We start from the raw sequence: 20375 nt of genomic DNA, 5'->3' as shown, positions 1-20375 counted from the left end.
ACATTACATAGCTGTATTTTGCTTTAAAACAAAGTTTCTGGAATGGTTTAAGTCATAACTATGAGTTACATTACATGGCTGTATTTTGCTTTAAAACAAAGTATCTGGAATGGTTTAAGTCATAACTATGAGTTACATTACATGGCTGTATTTTGCTTTAAAACAAAGTATCTGGAATGGTTTAAGTCATAACTATGAGTTACATTACATGGCTGTATTTTGCTTTAAAACAAAGTATCTGGAATGGTTTAAGTCATAACTATGAGTTACATTACATGGCTGTATTTTGCTTTAAAACAAAGTATCTGGAATGGTTTAAGTCATAACTATGAGTTACATTACATGGCTGTATTTTGCTTTAAAACAAAGTATCTGGATACAATAAGGCAAACAAAGTTAGCAAGAACACAATAGGTGAAATGAAGGTGATTTGGTCAACTTATGAAACATGTTCATGATTAGTAATAAGACAGAGGATAAAGGCACTTTCAGATCATGTTCAGCAGTGTTTATAGGGACAGAAATGAATATAGTCCTCAAAAATGTCAGGAGCTAACTAGACAGGTTCTTCACAACAGATGATGTTACAGGTGTGAGTTTATGCAGCTATATGACAAAGAAGGATGTTGGTGTTAATGCTGCATTTTTAGTTATGATCAAGTTAATATCATAATCATGATTCTGATTTCATGTTTTAGTCACAATGTTTCCACCTTGTATTTATCATTAATAAAATATGATACAGAACTAAATAAAAAACATAAAAAAAACATATTCATTACACCATGCAGTCGCTGAAACATACTAAAAGGGCTATGATATTTGTTTGTTTGTTTGCTTAACGCACAGCCGACCACGAAGGGAAGGCTATGATATGCATGTGTACACAAAACAACACTCCAAAAGGCAATAATTAAAATAAAAGGGCAAGCATGGAATACCCACAGTGCACACTAAAACAATCTATACCCAAATAATTTAGCATCTCGAGTAACGCTACCTAGAAAAGTTTCTACAATGCAGTATTTAAGAATCTGCCACCGTGAGATGGTGCTTAGAATGCTCAGATGTGTTCGCTAATAAGTCAGTTTTCTATGAGAAATATACTATATTTGAACCAATAACTCTCTACTCAAACCACAACCAAACTATACAAGAAAGATAACCTGCAAAAGTAATTAGTACTTTCCTGAGAACAAAAGCAGTGGGCTTGGTTTATCGTTCAATTTACTTTTTTAATATGCTTCCTTTGGTTTCGTTGTCTTTTCTGGTGAATCAGATTTATTGTACACACCAAAAATGATATCACATCCAGTCAAAAAGATAGAACAAATCTTAATCCAACGTCCAATACCATAGATATAATCAAATATATCACATAATCTGTTTTGCGTTGAAGTTTCTTTTTGCAAAACCAGTATATTGATAACAAAACTACTAAGATATAATACGCCATGTCATGGCTGACAAATGATTTCTTGTTCAAACCATACCATTCTAATCATAATACTTTGGAATTAACAAACATAAATGACAACCATGAAAAGAAATCACACATCGGTTAACAGCAGTAAGGTCTGTAAATATTTGATTTAAAAATCAGCTACAGAAAGGATGATCAAATATCCCTAACACTAAATATGTACGTTGTCTTATGTGACAAATGAAAGTACTTGTAAAGTTTATCTTCATAACATGAAATGGCATTAAAAGCATCTTTTATTTTTTGTTACAAAGAAAGACCCTTTGCACTCTCGGTACTGATTTAAATGTAACACTCACAGAATGGAGGTTTTTATTGGTCAATTTTCTGTTAAATGGACCAAGGCTAATCACAGGTAATTAAAGGTAAAGTTTTAATTCTGTAGGATGAGTTTTATCCCATACAATTATCTTACCAAGGGTTATTTCGTAATGCAGCAGCAAGTAATTACATGTAAACACATCAGCAAATGGAGAAAAACAAGCCTGAGAGGAGCAGGGTAAGGAAGAAAATGCAACAACAAAACAAACATCAAGTGGAACTTAAGTGTCACAAAAAAAACAAATCACATACAATATGGTGGCATTCGAAATGCACTGGCGACAAGTATAGTACACCAATGATTGCGTTTACACTTAACTCTCACGGATAGTGTCAATTAAGTTGAGTCAACTTAATTTAAGCATGACTACACAAGGGAAACTTACTTTAAGGCATTATGTTCAGCTGGAAGTAAGGTTTGAATCTCTGTGCAATTCTTGCATATAAAGAACAGTTACTTTAGTGCACTGAAATGGAACCTACAGTTCTATCACTGTTCCTTACTTCAGCCAAAAATGTCATTTGAAAAATACTGAATCCACTAGAGGTCACTGTAAAGAAGAAGCAAAATCGTCTGGAAATCATGAAAAAAATAGGCCAACAATGACAATTAATGCATTCTGTGTGGTGAAACAACAGGAAGCAGGCATAATATACATGGCAGTAGCAATGGCGTATCGCCTTACCCAACGTTTTCACATCTTTTGGCCGCCTCATTGCATGAAATGTCATGATACACATGTAAGCATAAGAGCATCAATATACCTGCCTTGTACCAGAGAATATTCAATCTTCCAGAGCTAAAGAGAATGCCCAATATGGCCAAATTAGCTGACCTTGCAAGTACTGTACATGTACCTTACTTAAACTGAGTTTACTCTGTGACCTGCCTTTGAGAGTAAGGTGTAAACGCACTCATTAACAGGGCAATGAAATCAAAACATCAAACAAAAACTCAAAACATCAAACAAAAACTCAAAACATCAAACAAAAACTCAAAATCAAACACAGAACATGCTGTCTCCAAGGGATATATAATTCTTTGTGTTTGAACTAACATGCACAGAGGTGGATGAACAGTACTATAACTATTAATAAATAAAAACACAAACAAATGTTCTGTCAAAATTGAAAATAAACGGAAACTTTGCAGCTGCATATGTGATTATACTGTATGTTTAAAAGTAATTGGCTCTGATACATGATAATAATGTTGTACATTCAAATTCATGCGACACAGATTTTGAATCGTTTTCTCCACTGCTTGTACCTTGGAAAGTAAGATTTCCCTTCAATTCCACACAACCCAACCAAATTAGTTTGCAGAGTTGAAGAGGTGAAATTAGAGAAACCAGTACAGCAGTTATAGTGAAGAAGAGAGCACAACACTGTTCAGCTATTCTTTGAAATTATAAAGCTCCCAGCCAGAGAAGAAAGAACCATAGATATGTGTATATTTACACAGCTGGATAATCACACGTGCAGATACACAATACAGTATAGGTTTTAAGACAGTTACACACACACACTGAGACTACAGAGGGTAAACCTTTGCTCTGTCGCCGTTACCAAGGCTGCAGACTTCAGGGCATTTTGCATCACACACGCCTTCATGCACAACAAGACATACTGCTCAAGGCAAGCATAATACACTCCTGTATAATGAGCAGGCCACCGACCTTGGGCTATCAGGTGAGCCACAGTGGACGCATCTCCAGCCACATTGGTTGCACGGCAAGTGTAGGTTGCTTGGACATCTTCTGGAGTGACCTCCGAAATGTCCAAGGTCACTTCATGTCCCTCATATGTGGTGTGGAACTTTGGACCTAGAGTCACTGGTTTGTCATCAACCAACCACGTTACTTCTGGTCTAGGAATGCCCTTCACCTCGCAGGTCAAGTGAGCACTGTCCTTGACTTTGACAGGGTAGTCTTCCAGAGGTCGCATGAAGATTGGTGCCTCAAGGTGGACGATCACCTCAGCACTGCAAGAGGCTACACCAATAGGGTTGACAGCCTTGATGGTGTATTCAGCCTCATCGTCTGGCTGGACATTGCGGATGGTCAACCGTACGGTCTCTTCAATGTGCTCAACCCTGAAATATATCAAGTGTCACTCCTTTATAAGGTGTACCTTCAATGCATTATAATAACGCATACATTCTTAACACACATGTCAAATTCAGAATCTACAATTTCGACACATAGTCATCTTCTCGCCATTGTTTTCCAGACTATGCTTGTTGTCAAAACTAAAAGAGAGAAAAGATGGGCAAGAAGATCCCTGGAAGTTCTTACGTGTATCTGTCAAGAGTGATGTCGATCTCGACATTGTCCTTCATCCAGGTGATCTGTGGCTTCGGTGTGCCCTTCACCTGGCACTCCAGTACAACTGTGGTGTCCAGCTCAACCTCAATGTCCACCAGGGTGTTGATGAAGCTCGGTGCTTCACCTGAGAAAGACAACAGTCTCAGTCATAACTTGAAATACCTGAGGAGGCTCAAACCCTATTTCTAAACACACAGCTTACACTTAATTTCAAGAGCAAGTTGCACTGAACTCTATACTTCGTGAGAGGTCCTTAGGCACAATCTTCTGGGATTGTAAGTCTCAATTCAAGTACAGGGTATTCCCTACACCATACTTAAGACAAATACACCATCTTCAGGTACTATCGATCATACCAGTAGTCTTAGTGTCCTATTTAATTTTTTAAATCATAAACAATTCTCCTGGCCACAATTCTCTTTTGTCTGAGTTTATGTTTGTGAATGAAGAAGTTGAGAAAATTATCTTAAGTCTGACTTAATTCTGCAGAATAATCTCCTCTGATGTCATATTTCAATTCAAACCCAGATGACAGATTTCTTAACTTTTCAAGCAGCTTTTTGACCATGTTTTTTTTCTCTACAGAAAACAGAAATAACACCTGTGTAGTCATCATATGCAGTCCTGTGATATAGATACATAGTCATCATATGCAGTCCTGTGATATAGATACATAGTCATCATATGCAGTCCTGTGATATAGATACATAGTCATCATATGCAGTCCTGTGATATAGATACATAGTCATCATATGCAGTCCTGTGATATAGATACAGAGTCCAAGAACTCACCTGCTGGGATGACTATGAGTTCAGCAGAGGTGGATACACTGCCAGCTTTGTTGGTAGCGGTGCATGTGTACTCAGCATCGTCTTCAAGCTTTGTGTCATTTATTGTCAGTGTGAAGGTGGCATCTTCCTCTGAGACCTTGTGTCGGTCATCTGGCTTGATCTCAACATCATCACAAAACCTGAAAAGAAACGCAAAGATAACTAATATTTTCTAACATTTCTGCTGTATTCAAAGATGATATATTGTATGAAGTTTAAAAATGCCTATTTTTTGTTTAAAAACACAACATCTATTTCTTTGCTATTTTGCCTTCAAATGTATTATTAAAGTTCACTTTTGTGAAGTAAGCAAATGGGTTACATTAATTTTGACTGAAAAATTCAACTATGAATTCGTTGATTTCTAATGCCAAAAAAAAATTCAATAACCTATTCTCAAGATGTTAAAAACAAACAATCTCTGTAAATGTAACTGAAATACACAACTCACCATGTCACTTCCGGTTTGGGAGTTCCTGTGACCTTGACCTCAAAGTTGACAGTTTCACCCTCAACGGTCTCCTGGCTCTTGAGTTCCTGGATGAACTGTGGAGCAATGTCAGCCACAATGGTGACCTCATCGCTGATAGGCTCTTCTTCCTGTGGGATTGTTGCCTGGAGAGTGATGGCTTCTGCCACTTCCTCCTCCTCCACAGGTATTTGGGCCTGGAGGGTGATGGCTTCCTCAACATCTTCCTCCACAGAAACATCGGCGTGGAAGGTGATTTCCTCCGTAGTTTCTTCAGGGGCGGGGACCTGAGCCTGGATGGTGATTGCTTCGGACACATCTTCAGGCTTTTCCTCCTACACACCCAGGGTAGGAGTCAAGACATGCTCACAGACATCGCGACATATGTGCAGGCAAACATGTTCAAAACATGGTGCTTTTTTTGTATGGTATGAAAATAGCAACTGTACAAGAAGAATTCAGTTGTCTCATTGATGGAACAAATACAGGACTTTGTAAATCATCGTGGAAAACAAGTGAATTCTTCCTTCCCCAACCAATTTCATTTTAATTGAGATGATGTTATGTGAAACAAAGTCCAACTTTTCTTCTGAAAATCAGTTTTAAGACTTACTGGGTTGAAATCCCATTTAGAGACAACTGCATACTTCATGAAATATGAAGAAGCATGCAATGGATGTGAACAATACCAATAGTACAGGTGTGACAGAGAGTTATGACATTGATTTTTACAATGCAAAGTACCCTATAGACGACAACATGAACATTAAAGCACCTGAAAACAAAAACATGAATGTCACAACACCAACAAAAGCCCACCCAGAAATAAGAAAAACCAACACCGTCATAGTTTGCAATACATATATATAAGCATAGAGATATGTTTTGTCTAAAAGCAGACTAACAAGAAAAACGAAAAAAAGAAACCCCAGTAAGCAGATAGTAGACATTTGCTCAAATTAAAAATTGAGAATGATGATGACAATGAGACTAATTATCTACAGCACACAGCTATATACATGTACTTCTATTGTACACATTAAAAGCTTGGAAAGTGTTTGCTATGCAATAATATATCGAGGAAAATGGAGGGGTTTGGGAGGGAAAATGGTCACACTGGTATGATATACTGGAAACAAGGGAGGTTGGAACAAATATATAAGGTCAATGGTTTCTGAAGGGAACAAAGGACAATGGCTACAGTAGGTCTGTCTGAAAAGAAATGTTTTCAAACTCATATCCTGTAATAAAAAAGAATCACAATCAACTGATGAGGAAAAAAAGATATATTTAAAATAAAAGTGGGTTTGCATACAAAGGTATTTTGGGCAAAGAGTTCCTTAATTTTATAAGCCAATTCATCTGAAAATTCGAAGAGATCAGGGGGCTTGATGGGAACGAAAGCTATCCCTTTTTGTATATATATCTTCACTGCCAACTCTTTCTCTTGATTCCAATCACACAACCCACCTCTTCAACCTCTACCTCCTCTTCTGGAACTTGCTCTCTCTCATGTGGGAAAGTGACTTGCTCCTCTGTGTCTCTGGGCACAGGCTTAGCATCAACTGCTGGGGTAAAACCAGCATCTACAGAGGCCCCTGTATCCATTGAAACAGTTACTACTCCTGCATCTGCAGGTACAGTGATGGGCTTTGTGGCAGAGGTGGTGTCCTCAGTGAATGTCTCTTCCTTTTTCAGTTGGAGTCTCTCTTCTAATACTTCTGCTTCTTTGACTGGTTTCTCTTCTGGTTCTGTCACAACAGAAATCTCTGCTTCAACATCTTCAGGTTTGGGTTCTTCAGCCAGTTCCACAGAAACTGCTTCCTCTTCAGGCTGAGGTTTTTCTTCAACTATTTCTGCTTCCTTGACTGGCTCTTCTACCAGTGAAATTGCCGCTACGACATCTTCAGGTTTGGGTTCTTCAGCCAGTTCGAAAGAAACTGCTTCCTCTTCAGGTTGAGGTTTCTCTTCAACTACTTCTGCTTCCTTGACTGGCTCTTCTACCAGTGAAATTGCCGCTACAACATCTTCAGGTTTGGGTTCTTCAGCCAGTTCGAAAGAAACTGCTTCCTCTTCAGGTTGAGGTTTCTCTTCAACTACTTCTGCTTCCTTGATTGGCTCTTCTACCAGTGAAATTGCTGCTACGACATCTTCAGGTTTGGGTTCTTCAGCCAGTTCCACAGAAACTGCTTCCTCTTCAGGTTGAGGTTTTTCTTCAACTACTTCTGCTTCCTTGAATGGCTCTTCTACCAGTGAAATTGCCGCTACAACATCTTCAGGTTTGGGTTCTTCAGCCAGTTCCACAGAAACTGCTTCCTCTTCAGGTTGAGGTTTCTCTTCAACTACATCTGCTTCCTTGATTGGCTCTTCTACCAGTGAAATTGCCGCTACGACATCTTCAGGTTTGGGTTCTTCAGCCAGTGCCACAGAAACGTCTTCCTCTTCAGGTTGAGGTTTCTCTTCAACGATTTCTGCTTCTTTGACTGGCTCTTCTACGAGTGAAATTGCCGCTACGACATCTTCAGGTTTGGGTTCTTCAGCCAGTTCGAAAGAAACTTCTTCCTCTTCAGGTTGAGGGTTTTCTTCAACTACTTCTACTTCCTTGACTGGTTCTTCTACCAGTGAAATTGCCGCTACGACATCTTCAGATTTGGATTCTTCAGTTCGTTCCACAGAAACTTCTTCCTCTTCGAGTTGAGGTTTTTCTTCAACTACATCTGTTGGCTTGAGTGGTTTCTCTTCTGGTTCTGTCACCATAGAAATCTCTGCTTCAAAAGCCTCAGGTTGGAGATCCTCAGAAACTGCTTCCTCTTCAGGTAGAGGTTTCTCTTCAACTGTTTCTGCTTCCTTGACTGGCTCTTCTACCAGTGAAATTGCCGCTACGACATCTTCAGGTTTGGTTTCTTCAGCCAGTTCGAAAGAAACTGCTTCCTCTTCAGGTTGAGGTTTCTCTTCAACTACTTCTGCTTCCTTGATTGGCTCTTCTACCAGTGAAATTGCCGCTACGACATCTTCAGGTTTGGATTCTTCAGCCAGTTCCACAGAAACTGCTTCCTCTTCAGGTTGAGGTTTCTCTTCAACTACTTCTGCTTCCTTGACTGGCTCTTCTACCAGTGAAATTGCTGCTACGACATCTTCAGGTTTGGGTTCTTCAGCCAGTTCGAAAGAAACTTCTTCCTCTTCAGGTTGAGGTTTTTCTTCAACTACATCTGTTGGCTTGAGTGGTGCAATTGCCGCTACAGCATCTTCTGGTTTGGGTTCTTCAGCCAGTTCGACAGAAACAGCTTCCTCTTCAGGTTGAGGTTTCTCTTCAACAATTTCTGCTTCCTTGACTGGCTCTTCTACCAGTGAAATTGCCGCTACGACATCTTCTGGTTTGGATTCTTCAGCAAGTTCGAAAGAAACTGCTTCCTCTTCAGGTTGAGGTTTCTCTTCAACTTCTTCTTCTTCCTTGACTGGTTCTTCTACTAGTGAAATTGCCGCTACGACATCTTCAGGTTTGGATTCTTCAACCAGTTCCACAGAAACTGCTTCCTCTTCAGGTTGAGGTTTCTCTTCAACTTTTTCTGCTTCCTTGACTGGCTCTTCTTCCAGTGAAATTGCTGCTACGACATCTTCAGGTTTGGGTTCTTCAGCCAGTTCGAAAGAAACTTCTTCCTCTTCAGGTTGAGGTTTTTCTTCAACTACATCTGTTGGCTTGAGTGGTGCAATTGCCGCTACAGCATCTTCTGGTTTGGGTTCTTCAGCCAGTTCCACAGAAACAGCTTCCTCTTCAGGTTGAGGTTTCTCTTCAACAATTTCTGCTTCCTTGACTGGCTCTTCTACCAGTGAAATTGCCGCTACGACATCTTCTGGTTTGGATTCTTCAGCAAGTTCGAAAGAAACTGCTTCCTCCTCAGGTTTAGGTTTCTCTTCAACTACTTCTGCTTCCTTGACTGGCTCTTCTACCAGTGAAATTGCCGCTACGACATCTTCTGGTTTGGATTCTTCAGCGAGTTCGAAAGAAACTGCTTCATCTTCAGGTTGAGGTTTCTCTTCAACTTCTTCTTCTTCCCTGACTGGTTCTTCTACCAGTGAAATTGCCGCAACGACATCTTCAGGTTTGGTTTCTTCAGCCAGTTCCACAGAAACTGCTTCCTCTTCAGGTTGAGGTTTCTCTTCAACTTTTTCTGCTTCCTTGACTGGCTCTTCTTCCAGTGAAATTGCTGCTACGACATCTTCAGGTTTGGGTTCTTCAGCCAGTTCCACAGAAACTGCTTCCTCTTCAGGTTGAGGTTTCTCTTCAACTATTTCTGCTTCCTTGACTGGCTCTTCTTCCAGTGAAATTGCTGCTACGACATCTTCAGGTTTGGGTTCTTCAGCCAGTTCGAAAGAAACTTCTTCCTCTTCAGGTTGAGGTTTTTCTTCAACTACATCTGTTGGCTTGAGTGGTGCAATTGCCGCTACAGCATCTTCTGGTTTGGGTTCTTCAGCCAGTTCCACAGAAACAGCTTCCTCTTCAGGTTGAAGTTTCTCTTCAACAATTTCTGCTTCCTTGACTGGCTCTTCTACCAGTGAAATTGCCGCTACGACATCTTCTGGTTTGGATTCTTCAGCGAGTTCGAAAGAAACTGCTTCCTCTTCAGGTTGAGGTTTCTCTTCAACTTCTTCTTCTTCCTTGACTGGTTCTTTTACCAGTGAAATTGCCGCTACGACATCTTCTGGTTTGGATTCTTCAACCATTTCCACAGAAACAGCTTCCTCTTCAGGTTGAGGTTTCTCTTCAACTACTTCTGCTTCCTTGACTGGCTCTTCTACCAGTGAAATTGCCGCTACGACATCTTCTGGTTTGGATTCTTCAGCGAGTTCGAAAGAAACTGCTTCATCTTCAGGTTGAGGTTTCTCTTCAACTTCTTCTTCTTCCCTGACTGGTTCTTCTACCAGTGAAATTGCCGCAACGACATCTTCAGGTTTGGTTTCTTCAGCCAGTTCCACAGAAACTGCTTCCTCTTCAGGTTGAGGTTTCTCTTCAACTTTTTCTGCTTCCTTGACTGGCTCTTCTTCCAGTGAAATTGCTGCTACGACATCTTCAGGTTTGGGTTCTTCAGCCAGTTCCACAGAAACTGCTTCCTCTTCAGGTTGAGGTTTCTCTTCAACTATTTCTGCTTCCTTGACTGGCTCTTCTTCCAGTGAAATTGCTGCTACGACATCTTCAGGTTTGGGTTCTTCAGCCAGTTCGAAAGAAACTTCTTCCTCTTCAGGTTGAGGTTTTTCTTCAACTACATCTGTTGGCTTGAGTGGTGCAATTGCCGCTACAGCATCTTCTGGTTTGGGTTCTTCAGCCAGTTCAACAGAAACAGCTTCCTCTTCAGGTTGAGGTTTCTCTTCAACAATTTCTGCTTCCTTGACTGGCTCTTCTACCAGTGAAATTGCCGCTACGACATCTTCTGGTTTGGATTCTTCAACCAGTCCCACAGAAACAGCTTCCTCTTCAGGTTGAGGTTTCTCTTCAACTACTTCTGCTTCCTTGACTGGCTCTTCTACCAGTGAAATTGCCGCTACGACATCTTCTGGTTTGGATTCTTCAACCAGTCCCACAGAAACAGCTTCCTCTTCAGGTTGAGGTTTTTCTTCAACTACTTCTGCTTCCTTGACTGGCTCTTCTACCAGTGAAATTGCCGCTACGACATCTTCAGGTTTGGGTTCTTCAGCCAGTTCGACAGAAACTGCTTCATCTTCAGGTTTAGGTTTCTCTTCAACTTCTTCTTCTTCCCTGACTGGTTCTTCTACCAGTGAAATTGCCGCAACGACATCTTCAGGTTTGGTTTCTTCAGCCAGTTCCACAGAAACTGCTTCCTCTTCAGGTTGAGGTTTCTCTTCAACTTTTTCTGCTTCCTTGACTGGCTCTTCTTCCAGTGAAATTGCTGCTACGACATCTTCAGGTTTGGGTTCTTCAGCCAGTTCGAAAGAAACTTCTTCCTCTTCAGGTTGAGGTTTTTCTTCAACTACATCTGTTGGCTTGAGTGGTGCAATTGCCGCTACAGCATCTTCTGGTTTGGGTTCTTCAGCCAGTTCAACAGAAACACCTTTTTCTTCAGGTTGAGGTTTCTCTTCAACAATTTCTGCTTCCTTGACTGGCTCTTCTACCAGTGAAATTGCCGCTACGACATCCTCTGGTTTGGGTTCTTCAGCGAGTTCGAAAGAAACTGCTTCCTCTTCAGGTTGAGGTTTCTCTTCAACTACTTCTGCTTCCTTGACTGGTTCTTCTACCAGTGAAATAGCCACTACGACATCTTCAGGTTTGGGTTCTTCAGCCAGTTCGAAAGAAACTGCTTCCTCTTCAGGTTGAGGTTTCTCTTCAACTACTTCTGCTTCCTTGATTGGCTCTTCTACCAGTGAAATTGCTGCTACGACATCTTCAGGTTTGGGTTCTTCAGCCAGTTCCACAGAAACTGCTTCCTCTTCAGGTTGAGGTTTTTCTTCAACTACTTCTGCTTCCTTGAATGGCTCTTCTACCAGTGAAATTGCCACTACAACATCTTCAGGTTTGGGTTCTTCAGCCAGTTCCACAGAAACTGCTTCCTCTTCAGGTTGAGGTTTCTCTTCAACTACATCTGCTTCCTTGATTGGCTCTTCTACCAGTGAAATTGCCGCTACGACATCTTCAGGTTTGGGTTCTTCAGCCAGTGCCACAGAAACGTCTTCCTCTTCAGGTTGAGGTTTCTCTTCAACGTTTTCTGCTTCTTTGACTGGCTCTTCTACCAGTGAAATTGCCGCTACGACATCTTCAGGTTTGGGTTCTTCAGCCAGTTTGAAAGAAACTTCTTCCTCTTCAGGTTGAGGTTTCTCATCAACTACTTCTGCTTCTTTGACTGGCTCTTCTACCAGTGAAATTGCCGCTACGACATCTTCAGGTTTGGGTTCTTCGGCCAGTTCAACAGAAACTTCTACATCTTCAGGTTGAGGCTTCTCTTCCACCTCTTCTGCTTTCTGGATAGGTTTCTCTTCTGGTGCAGTAACTTGTTCCTCTGGTATGTCTTCGGGAACCGTTGTCATACTTTCATCAACATCTTTTTCTGACACAGATATTAACTCTTTTTCAGAAATTTCTTTCCCTGGCACTGTTTTGGAAGCAATCTCTTCAATCTCCAGTATCGCCTCCTCAGGCTCAACAGTGACCTCTTCTTCTATTTTTGTTGTGGGTTTTTCTTCAACAACAGAAACAACCTCGTCCACTCCTTCTTCTTTTTCTAGCAATGTCTCAGGAGTTACTTCTTCAGTCCCTTCAGCTTCCTCTTCAGGGACATCAGTGATCTCCTCTTTCACTTCTGAAGCTGGTTTCTCTTCTGAAACTAGAATCTCTTCCACAACCTCTTCCTTTTCTGACGGTGTTTCAGCGGCAATCTCTTCAATTTCCTTTACTTCTTCTTCTGGAGCAAGAGTGATTTCCTCCTCTATTTCCGTGGTGGGTTTCTCTTCAGTAACTAGTAGAATGTCTTCCGCAACCTCTTCTTGTTCATGGACTGTCTCAGGAGCAATTTCTTTGATCTCTTCTGCCTCTTCTTCAGGTGCAACAGTGACCTCCTCTTCTATTTCTGTGGTGGGTTTCTCTTCTGCAACTAGTACAGTCTCTTCCACAACTTCCTCCTTTTCTAGCACTGTTTCGGGAGCAATTTCCACAGTTTCCTTGGCTTCTTCCTCTGGAGAAACAGCAATCTCCTCCACTACTTCTGTGGCAGGTTTTTCTACTTGAACTGGTAGGGCCTCTTCCGCAATCTCTTCTTTTTCTGGTACTGTCTCAGGAGCGATCTCATCAATTTCCTTCACCTCTTCTTCAGGAGATACACTGACCGCCTCCTCTATTTGTGTGGCAGGTTTCTCTATAATGACTGGCACAACCTCTTCCTCTGCGAAAGCTTCTGTTTCTGGAACTGTTTCGAGAGATACTTCTTCTGTATCTTTTGCTTCTTCTTCAAGAGCAACAGTAACCTCTTCCTTTATTTCCGTGGTGGGTTTCTCTTCAGCAGTTGGCACGACCTCTTCTACAACCTCTTCCTTTTCTGACACTGTCTCAGGGGTGATTTCTTCAATTTCTTTTACCTCTTCGTCAGGAGCAGCAGTGACCTCCTCCTCTATTTGTGTCGCTGGTTTCTCTTCAGCAACTTGTAGAACCTCTTTCACAACCTCTTCTTGTTCTGGGGCTGTCTCAACAGAAACTTCCTTGATCTCTTTTGTCTCCTCAATGGGTGCAACAGTAACTTCTTCCTCAATTTCTGTGGTGGGTTTTTCTTCCACAACTGGTACAACTTCTTCCAAAACCTCTTCTTGTTCTGGGGCTGTCTCAACAGAAACTTCCTTGATCTCTTTTGCCTCCTCAATGGGTGCAACAGTAACTTCTTCCTCAATTTCTGTGGTGGGTTTTTCTTCCACAACTGGTACAACTTCTTCCAAAACCTCTTCTTGTTCTGGGGCTGTCTCAACAGAAACTTCCTTGATCTCTTTTGCCTCCTCAATGGGTGCAACAGTAACTTCTTCCTCAATTTCTGTGGTGGGTTTTTCTTCCACAACTGGTACAACTTCTTCCAAAACCTCTTCTTGTTCTGGGACTGTCTCAACAGAAACTTCCTTGATCTCTTTTGCCTCTTCAATGAGTGCAACAGTAACTTCTTCCTCAATTTCTGTGGTGGGTTTTTCTTCCACAACTGGTACAACTTCTTCCAAAACCTCTTCTTGTTCTGGGGCTGTCTCAACAGAAACTTCCTTGATCTCTTTTGCCTCTTCAATGGGTGCAACAGTAACTTCTTCCTCAATTTCTGTGGTGGGTTTTTCTTCCACAACTGGTACAACTTCTTCCGGAACCTCTTCTTGTTCTGGGGCTGTCTCAGGAGCAGCTTCTTTGATCTCCTTCGCCTCCTCTTCAGGTACAACAGTACCTTCTTCCTCAATTTCTGTGGAGGGTTTTTCTTCCACAACTGGTACAACCTCTTCCAAAACCTCTTCTTGTTCTGGGGCTGTTTCAGGAGCAACTTCTTTGATCTCCTTCGCCTCCTCTTCAGGTACAACAGTAACTTCTTCCTCAATTTCTGTGGTGGGTTTTTCTTCCACAACTGGTACAACTTCTTCCAAAACCTCTTCTTGTTCTGGGGCTGTCTCAACAGAAACTTCCTTGATCTCTTTCGCCTCCTCTTCAGGTACAACAGTACCTTCTTCCTCAATTTCTGTGGAGGGTTTTTCTTCCACAACTGGTACAACCTCTTCCAAAACCTCTTCTTGTTCTGGGGCTGTTTCAGGAGCAACTTCTTTGATCTCCTTCGCCTCCTCTTCAGGTACAACAGTAACTTCTTCCTCAATTTCTGTGGTGGGTTTTTCTTCCACAACTGGTACAACTTCTTCCAAAACCTCTTCTTGTTCTGGGGCTGTCTCAACAGAAACTTCCTTGATCTCTTTTGCCTCTTCAATGGGTGCAACAGTAACTTCTTCCTCAATTTCTGTGGTGGGTTTTTCTTCCACAACTGGTACAACCTCTTTCAAAACCTCTTCTTGTTCTGGGGCTGTCTCAGGAGCAACTTCTTTGATCTCCTTCGTCTCCTCTTCAGGTACAACAGTAACTTCTTCCTCAATTTCTGTGGTGGGTTTTTCTTCCACAACTGGTACAACCTCTTCCAAAACCTCTTCTCCTCGTGGCGCTTCCTCGGGAGTAATTTCTTCAATTACCTCAACTTCTTCAGGTGCCGAAAGGGCTTTTTCCTCCACTTCTGTTGTGGGTTTGTCTTGAACAATAGACCTAACCTCTTCTACAACTTCTTCTTTTTCTGGCACTGTCTCTGGAGCAGTTTCTTCAACAATATCGTCAGAAGTGTCTGCCTCTGTAGCTGATTCTTCAGCTGATTTGGAGGGCACTACCTCCTCAACGGCAGGCCTTTCAGCTGTAATTTCAACCTCAACAGTTTCTGGTGTTTCTGCTTCTTCTGTCACAATGTCAACTGTTGTTTCAGGAACTTGTTCCGGCTCTTCCTCCACCTTGGACACCACCTCAACACATGCCACTTCTGCCTCTGGGGCCTCTTCAGCTTCTTCAGTAACTGCCTCTTCTGGTACAATTGGCTTGACTTCCTCCACTGTTTCCTCATCAAACTTCACAGGGGTTTCCTCAGGGGCCTCTGTCACTACCTCCTCTTGTGAGGGTACCTGTTCTTCGCTCACAGGTTCTTGGACAGTCAAGTCTGCCTCCACTTCCTGGACCTTGGTGTCCGCAGTAGAGACAGTGATCTGCACCTCCTCGGGAGTTTCAGGGGTGAACTCCACCTCTGTGGTGCTGAGGTGGGTATCCTCAGGAACCTCCTTTAAGAGATCAGAGACGAGGTCAGGCAACTGGCACTCAATTGCAGAAAGCTACATGCCAGGCCAGCTGCTCAGCAAGGCGCCATTAACCATGCACTGCTGCAAAAATTGGGAGGGCGAGGGGAGGGATTGTAAAAGGGGAAGGAGGCAAACATGCATAGTGCAGCTAACGAAATGATGAAAGCTGTAACATGCAGTAGCAACAGGAAAATGATCCAGGATGTGATGATGATGACTGCAGGCAATTCAATGGGCCAAGAATGTCAACACTAAAGCTTGTGTGATAGTCAATGGACAATGCATGTCCTTTCTTTACAATTTCGTTTTGAGAGTAGCCAAATCAAAAGATGTACCTGCTTGGATATATCAAGAATTCTAAATACTGATCCAAAGAATGGATACAAAACACAAGTTTGGTTCAAATGATAAAATCATCACTCAGTCTTTGTGTTGACAATTTTGTTGGCAAAATGATTGAAGGCTATTCTGTCATGACTCTGTCGCCCACTCGGTAAGTATTCAAGTAGTAAAAGCTATTCTAAAGCCCTTCGCAAAAGCAAAGTTTTGTTAATAATTGTTTATTTGTCGGTGCATATAACATGACGGAAAGCAAACATATTCTGAATGTGATAAAGCGGATTTAGTACAGCTCTGCTGAGTAATGCGCTTTGATAGCAGTGAGTTAACAATTTTGTTTAGTACAAAGTGCAGTAAAACAAAATCAACAAAATCCAATTAAAATGAAAGAAAATTTTGAACGTTGAACAAACCAAACCAAAGAAAACTTCCAAAACAGAAAGAAAGGAAAAAAAACCAGAAAGAAACAACAACAAGTCGCGTAAGGCGAAAATACAACATTTAGTCAAGTAGCTGTTGAACTCACAGAATGAAACTGAACGCAATGCAACGCAGCAAGACCGTATACTCGTAGCATCGTCAGTCCACCGCTCACGGCATAGGCAGTGAAATTGACAAGAAGAGCGGGGTAGTAGTTGCGCTGGGAAGGATAGCACGCTTTTCTGTACCTCTCTTCGTTTTAACTTTCTGAGCGTGTTTTTAATCCAAACATATCATATCTATATGTTTTTGGAATCAGGAACCGACAAGGAATAAGATGAAAGTGTTTTTAAATTGATTTCGACAATTTAATTTTGATAATAATGTTTATATATTTAATTTTCAGAGCTTGTTTTTAATCCGAATATAACATATTTATATGTTTTTGGAATCAGCAAATGATGGAGAATAAGATAAACGTAAATTTGGATCGTTTTATAAAAAACATTTTTTTTTTACAATTTCCAGATTTTTAATGACCAAAGTCATTAATTAATTTTTAAGCCACCAAGCTGAAATGCAATACCAAAGTCCGGGCTTCGTCGAACATTACCCAACCAAAATTTCAACCAATTTGGTTGAAAAATGAGGGCGTGACAGTGCCGCCTCAACTTTCACGAAAAGCCGGATATGACGTCATCAAAGACATTTATCAAAATAATGAAAAAAACATTCGGGGATTTCATACCCAGGAACTCTCATGTCAAAGTTCATAAAGATCGGTCCAGTAGTTTAGTCTGAATCGCTCTACACACACACACAGACACACACACACACGCACATACACCACGACCCTCGTCTCGATTCCCCCCTCTACGTTAAAACATTTAGTCAAAACTTGACTAAATGTAAAAAAGAGAAAAGAAAATGTAAATTTCTATAAACTATGATTTATTTATGCCATTTTTTTGCTGCATGGCAATAAAACATGAGCCAAATATGCTCATCACACATGCAGATTTTATGTAATAAAAAAAAAAGTAGATCAACATTTTTTTCTTTTACCAGTATTGTTTGTACCCTGGTGTTTTTGTTTTTGATTTTCAATGTTAGATTAATAATATATAAAACAAGAATAACCCTTCAAATGGCTTAATTCTTACCTATGCTAAACCTATCAAGTACCCATGTGTTATATAGTTTTAAAGCAGTATATTGAAAAACTTTTATCAATTACATGATCAAGTCCTAAGAGTAAGCATCTTCTGATGTGATAAAACTAATTTTTCTCCAGTCCTTCCATTCTACTATAGATTATGTTGGTCTTCTCCTCACCCATATACCTCTTTCTACCCCGGTCACTGCAGCAAGAACTGCGAGGTTTCACTGTTTCCATCATGAAAAAATACTTTTCTCTACAGGTAAAACCCTAGGAAGACAAATCATGCAAGGTACATGGCCACCTACCTCCTCGGTCGGAGCAGAAACAAAGAATTCTTGTGTTGTTTTCGTCTCTTTGAGAACCTTGACCTGTTCTCTGACCTGGAAAGGAAAGAATTATTCATGAGACTACACAGAACCCTCAATCCAACATCAGCAATAAAGCAGGTCCAAAAGTACAGGCTAACAAAAGCATGAAGACCAATGCTTACACTGTGTGTGTTTTGAAGATGCAAGAATTGTCTTTCAATAACCTGATTAAGCAAACATATTTCTTCCTGCTGATCAAGCATACATACAATTCATCATACAACTGTGTGCATGTGTACATGGATGGATTTTTTCTTTGGGTGAGTTTCTCAACAAGTTTGGCATTAAACGGGCCTAATAATCTTATCTTCCTTTCAACTAGTACAGCACAAGTGCTAATTCTGAAATTAGATGGCACCATTATATCTCTTGACACCCTCACCCTATCCTCCTCTCAATGACATGTTTGAACAATAGGTAAGATTTAGAAAGCACCAGAGAAACAGGCAGCAGATAAATGAACAGGCAAGACAGAAACAAGACAAGCACACTGTACAAGTTCTAGCTGGTAACCAGGCCAGCACCTGCCAACGTAACATCAACTGCAGCTCCAGGGCCTTCAAAGGAAAGTTTGAACAGTGACATTCTCTTAGATTCAAGCTATACACATAATGCACGATTATATAAGTATATCATACCTTGTATCCTCGGAAGGCAGCCTGGATCTTGACTGCTGCCTCAACGACAACTGTCTCTGGTACAGGCTCCTCTTGCTCCTCATCATGCCTGGATCCAACTGAGCCCACCTCAGACGTCAGCTCTGTTACAGAAAAGGTTATCACATTGTACTCCAGTGCCTTCAATTAAACAAAATCACACAAAGAAACCATACATGTACTTTTAAACCCAGATAGCAAACCCCATTAACGTTCCAAATGCTTTGACACAAGGGGTTGTTCCAATTTTGCTTTATTCTCTTCCCCCTCTACATCTTTTTCTTTACAAGACATTACCTTTTCTTTTTTTTTCTTCTTTTTATATTTAGTCAAGTTTTGACTAAATATTTTAACATCGAGGGGGAATCGAAACGAGGGTCGTGGTGTATGTGCGTGTGTGTGTGTGTGTGTGTGTGTGTGTCTGTGTGTGTGTGTGTGTGTGTGTGTGTGTAGAGCGATTCAGACTAAACTACTGGACCGATCTTTATGAAATTTGACATGAGAGTTCCTGGGTATGAAATCCCCGAACGTTTTTTTCATTTTTTTGATAAATGTCTTTGATGACGTCATATCCGGCTTTTCGTGAAAGTTGAGGCGGCACTGTCACGCCCTCATTTTTCAACCAAATTGGTTCAAATTTTGGTCAAGTAATCTTCGACGAAGCCCGGGGTTCGGTATTGCATTTCAGCTTGGTGGCTTAAAAATTAATTAATGACTTTGGTCATTAAAAATCGGAAAATTGTAAAAAAAAATAAACATTTATAAAACGATCCAAATTTACGTTTATCTTATTCTCCATCATTTGCTGATTCCAAAAACATATAAATATGTTATATTCGGATTAAAAACAAGCTCTGAAAATTAAATATATAAAAATTATTATCAAAATTAAATTGTCCAAATCAATTTAAAAACACTTTCATCTTATTCCTTGTCGGTTCCTGATTCCAAAAACATATAGATATGATATGTTTGGATTAAAAACACGCTCAGAAAGTTAAAACAAAGAGAGGTCCAGAAAAGCGTGCTATCCTTCTTAGCGCAACTACTACCCCGCTCTTCTTGTCAATTTCACTGCCTTTGCCATGAGCGGTGGACTGACGATGCTACGAGTATACGGTCTTGCGGAAAAATGGCAGCTACTTGACTAAATATTGTATTTTCGCCTTACGCGACTTGTTTTTTTTTGCCTCAGTTGCATGCAGGTTTCTGACATTGGCATGAAAATAACACAAAACAAGCAAAGTAACGTACCCTCCACAGTAAGGACTGCTGAGCATTCAGCTTCTCCAGTGGTGCCGATAGCACGGGCAGTGTACTGTCCAGAATCTTCAGGGAAAGCCTCAGCGATGATGAGGGAACTCTGTCCCTCCTCTCCGGGCACAATCTGGAAGATCTCATCTGACTTGATGGGCTTGTCCTGGTGGTACCAGACGATGCTGACCTCAGCTATGCTCTTCACCTGGCAGTCAAAGCGAGCTGTCTCTCCTTCCTTGATGGTCAGGTCTTGGATGGGAACCAGGAACTCTGGTTGTGTCTCTTCTGGGCGAGCAATCTGTTTTCAATAGTGTGCAATTCCATTGTCATTCATATTTAGATTCTTTCTCTTATAAAGGTCTCTAGGTTAATTGTTTTGTCTAATTTCTTCCTTTCTATCTGGA

General features: G+C 40.9%; 1 protein-coding gene across 1 annotated transcript in view; it reads right to left on the bottom strand.

Annotated features, from left to right (window-relative positions):
• Positions 1–20375, bottom strand: part of LOC138959774 (titin-like) — a 533368-nt gene that overhangs the window by 292044 nt on the left and 220949 nt on the right. Inside the window, exons 129-136 of the mRNA XM_070331384.1 lie at positions 19969–20269; positions 18697–18818; positions 17996–18070; positions 6902–15751; positions 5414–5766; positions 4924–5102; positions 4102–4255; positions 3484–3899 (exon numbers count right to left, since the gene is read on the bottom strand). Of these exons, the coding sequence (XP_070187485.1) occupies positions 3484–3899; positions 4102–4255; positions 4924–5102; positions 5414–5766; positions 6902–15751; positions 17996–18070; positions 18697–18818; positions 19969–20269 (10450 nt within the window). The remainder of the gene's footprint in view (positions 1–3483; positions 3900–4101; positions 4256–4923; positions 5103–5413; positions 5767–6901; positions 15752–17995; positions 18071–18696; positions 18819–19968; positions 20270–20375) is intronic.

This window comes from Littorina saxatilis, linkage group LG2, assembly GCF_037325665.1.
Source record: "Littorina saxatilis isolate snail1 linkage group LG2, US_GU_Lsax_2.0, whole genome shotgun sequence".
Lineage (NCBI taxonomy): Eukaryota > Metazoa > Mollusca > Gastropoda > Littorinimorpha > Littorinidae > Littorina > Littorina saxatilis.
This window is presented reverse-complemented; position numbering and strand designations above follow the sequence as displayed.